The sequence below is a fragment of the Pseudogymnoascus verrucosus genome (assembly GCF_001662655.1).
Source record: "Pseudogymnoascus verrucosus strain UAMH 10579 unplaced genomic scaffold scaffold_119, whole genome shotgun sequence".
Lineage (NCBI taxonomy): Eukaryota > Fungi > Ascomycota > Leotiomycetes > Thelebolales > Thelebolaceae > Pseudogymnoascus > Pseudogymnoascus verrucosus.
The window spans coordinates 1-3,800 of record NW_017263770.1 but is presented as its reverse complement, the minus strand read 5'-3'; the positions used below and the strand labels follow the sequence as shown (position 1 = coordinate 3,800).

Sequence of the window (3,800 nt, the reverse complement as noted above, 5' to 3'; positions counted from 1 at the left end):
TCAAGGTTCTAAATTCTATCATTGTAAGTACCTTTGTATACATATTTAGCTGTAAAGGTACACTGTACCCATTACGCCATTATACCCATTACGCCACGACTTACGTTATGCAATCTACACGAATTATAGTTGATTCTACACTCCGTACGCGATTCTAAGCTCATCCTGGCCGATAGGAATGGGTGTCTGCAGTTGAGTGCATCTGTATAGACAGAACAGCTATTGACCCTCTTATTATCTTTAAAGGACAGAATATCCTACAAAGCTGGATTCTAAAGGAAGTTATACAAAAATGGCACTTCTCTGCAAACACAAAAGGGTGGACAAGCAATCTATATAGATTAGAGTAGTTAAAACGTGTTTTTAAGCCTTCTACAAGAGCAAAAGCAACACAAAATGGACGACTACAGCAACGGCTTCTAATTTGCGATAGCTATAATAGCTATATAAGTGGAAGCTTTATATCACACTGCATTCAAAATCGAATATCGCTCCTTATACTACCTCCTTATACATCTCATGTTCTACAGCCACTTAATATTTCGATTTTTAGGCCCTTAAAGCAACACCTTACAACTGCTCTCTCGCACCTAAATGAGGCGCAACTCCTACGAATATAGAAAGCAGAGTGGCTAGAAGCATATATAAAAGCAAGAGCAGCTGCTTTTTCAACTTCAAATATAACTTCTGCTTAGAGAGGGAGTGGGCTACAGCCATTCTAGCCGCAGACAGTCATTCGAACAGCTACGCTCCCTACTACAGACGTAGTAGTATTAGAACGACCACATACTCCTACAGAGCATGATATTTTTAAGAAGGTATTCTTAAACAGTAGTCCACCTGATTTTAATACCCTTCAAAAAGCGAATCCTATACTCTCTACAGCCTTAAATCAAGGTGTTTTGAATACTCCTACAAAGCGATATATCAATAAGTTAGCAGATGAGTCAGAACGCCTTAATACACGCAACACCCTTCAAAAAAGAGAGTGTGATAACTTACGCTCAATTATTCAGAAGCGTAGGGCACAGAATAAGGGTAAAAGAGCTATTTTAAAGGGTCAATTCCACATCTCAACAGAGGAGTTGCAGTCGCAAGTTATAGAAGCAGAAGCAGCAACAGCTTCACAGAGGCCTAGAATAACGCCACGACCTATGAACGAAGCTATAATTGAGGAAATAGATGAAGAGAGTGAAGAAGAGCTATATGATAGCGATTTAGATGAATTGGCTCTATAGTAATTGAATTATTTACGATTTTCTAAGTTAGTAGTTTGGTGGTTTAGTCCTAGATTTTGGTAGGGTGTAGAAAGCGTCCCGTTACGCCATCCGTCCCGTTACGCCATGACTTACGTTATAAATTCTGCTGCAAAGGTACATAGCCCGGTTACGCCATTAGCCCGGTTACGCCACGACTTACGTTAACTTAGGAGGTATTTGAGGTTATAGTTGTTAAGTTTAAGGTTGTTGTTATAGGTGTTGTTATATATGTTGTTGTTAAGGCTAAAAAACGCAACACTTATTTAACTGGACTTCATCTGCAACCTCTTGTAGGATTTGATAGCTAGGTGCGTAGCTACTATTTATAAGCTCCTTTATCTATTTTAATAAGGTACGCTCTTGATTTTTAGATAATAGTTGCTGTTTTTAACGCACTTCTTACCTTAAAGGCTGTTATTGGCTAACGCGCTTACTAACAGTATTGCAGCTTAACCCTAAGGCCTTAGCAGCCTTATATAACGACTTATACTTCTTATTTTAGATGCCTAGGATAGCTTCAGCTAATAAAGCTTCTAATTCCTTTGATTTTTGACTTTTTTAACGCACTATAATTGATTTTAGGTGGTTAATAGGGTGTAGTAAATAACTACACTTACTTTAGTGGGGTATAGCTCTAGGAAAGCGTCCTGTTACGCCATCCGTCCCGTTACGCCACAACTTACGTTACTCTTAGATTAGCATATAAATATTTTCCATAGCTTAGCTGTTAATTTAGTATATAATCTCAGTCGGGAGTTATGCTGCGTGGGGTTTGGCGCCCTCCTAATTGGGCAATTGCAAAAGCAGGCATCACACCCTCCAGGCCTTCCTAGTTAACCACCCTGACACCACAGGTGTGGCGCTCTGGCCAGCCTCGGCCGGAACTACGGTGGCCGGTTTATAACAAAACAGTCGCCTACCTTTCAAGCTCGTCCATAAATTGTATATCACACAAGTAGTAATTCTAAATACTATCGTTGCTTTCAAGTATTGACCTCGACGCTATCTCTTCCAAGTTCCCAAAATATCTACACCTCCACCGCCGTCCAGTCTATAATCAACATGCTTATACATATCCGTACCGTCTACCTAAACATGATCCGCAATGGCTCGAAGCCAGTAGAAGGCCGCATGAATGAGCCTAAGTATGCAGCCATCGTCGCCGGTCAGAAGATCACTTTCTATGATGGCGACGACTCTGATGAGGAAGGCGATGGTAACGCAGATTCAAAGATAAACCTTGGAAATACGTTAGAAGCCGAGGTCGTTGAGGTTAGGAGATTCAAAGGCTTTAAGGAGATGCTCCAAGCGTACGGAGTCCAAGCTTTCTTGCCGGATTTCAACGGCAGCTTGGACGAAGCAGTAGAGGTGTATAGGGGGTTTGAGGGGTACAGAGAGGGCGAGGAGGAATTTGGTGCCTGTGCTATCAAGCTGATGGTGCTATAAGAGCTTGATTTTGAGATGCAATTTATCATCTGAGCATTTGAGGTACTTTCGAAGTTAGCACGGTTGCATTTCCAGAATGTCCTTGTCCACTAAGTCTAACGAGATATCTCAGGGTCCAGAGATCACTCACTTAGACCTAAGGCTTTGCAGATCTTTGTCACGAACTGCTGTCGTCGCAGCCCCTATGCACTCGTTAGTTAAAGCAAACTATAATCAATGAGAAGTTTACCGTCAACAGAGGAACTGTTTGAAGGGCAACACATGTGAGGCTGTGATCATGTGTATTTATTTGGGCTTAGCCTGGAGGTAAAGGGTGCGTAAAGTAGCAACCGCGCCCTGCCAAATTCAGCAGCTCTAACCCCGAGAAGTGGCTTTATTTTATAAAATAGATCCTGAGGATTAATAGTAAAAGCTTTAAAATATAAAGGGTTATAGAATGGAGACATAGTATTAGATAGTAATGTACGTAATAACAATATCACGTATAAACAAACAAACAAACACTTATGTAATATCCTAGAACATGTATAGGAACAACAACACTAACGTAAGTCGTGGCGTAATGGGTATAATGGCGTAATGGGTATAGTGGGGTTGAGGCCACCCCATCAAAAATATCATCAACTTCAAAAAATCGCAAATAATTCAATTACTACCACCCTAATTCATCTATATCATCCTCAGAAGGCTCTTCTTCGCTCTCTTCATCTATTTCCTCAATTGTAGCTTCGTTTATAGGCTGTGGCGTTGTTCTAGGCCTCTGTGAAGCTGTTGCTGTTGCTGCTTCTGCTTCTACAACTTGCGACCGGAGTTCTTCTGTAGAAATGTGGAATTGACCCTTCAAAACTGCTCTCTTACCCTTATTCTGTACTCTACGCTTCTGAATAATTGAGCGTAAGTTATCACACTCTCTTTTCTGAAGGGTATTGCGTGTATTAAGGCGTTCTGACTCATCTGCTAACTTATTGATATATCGCTTTGTAGGAGTATTCAAAACACCTTGATTTAAGGCTGTAGAGAGCACAGAATTCGCTTTTTAAAGGGTATTAAAATCAGGTGGACTACTGTTTAAGAATACCTTCTCAAAAATATCAT

The 3,800-nt window shown here is 40.7% G+C and overlaps 1 protein-coding gene across 1 annotated transcript; it reads left to right on the top strand.

The window, feature by feature from the left end:
• Positions 1-2,206: 2,206 nt before the first annotated feature.
• VE01_10710 (uncharacterized protein) lies at positions 2,207-3,147 on the top strand. The gene is made up of 2 exons (XM_018280102.2): positions 2,207-2,758; positions 2,818-3,147. Exon 1 carries the CDS (start codon positions 2,322-2,324, stop codon positions 2,703-2,705), a length of 384 nt encoding a protein of 127 aa, XP_018125037.1. The 5' UTR covers positions 2,207-2,321; the 3' UTR covers positions 2,706-2,758; positions 2,818-3,147.
• The last annotated feature ends 653 nt before the right edge of the window (positions 3,148-3,800 follow it).

What these genes read in the sequence shown, in the direction of transcription:
- VE01_10710 (XM_018280102.2), top strand. Translation starts at nt 2,322, where the DNA reads ATGCTTATACATATCCGTACCGTCTACCTAAACATGATCCGCAATGGC.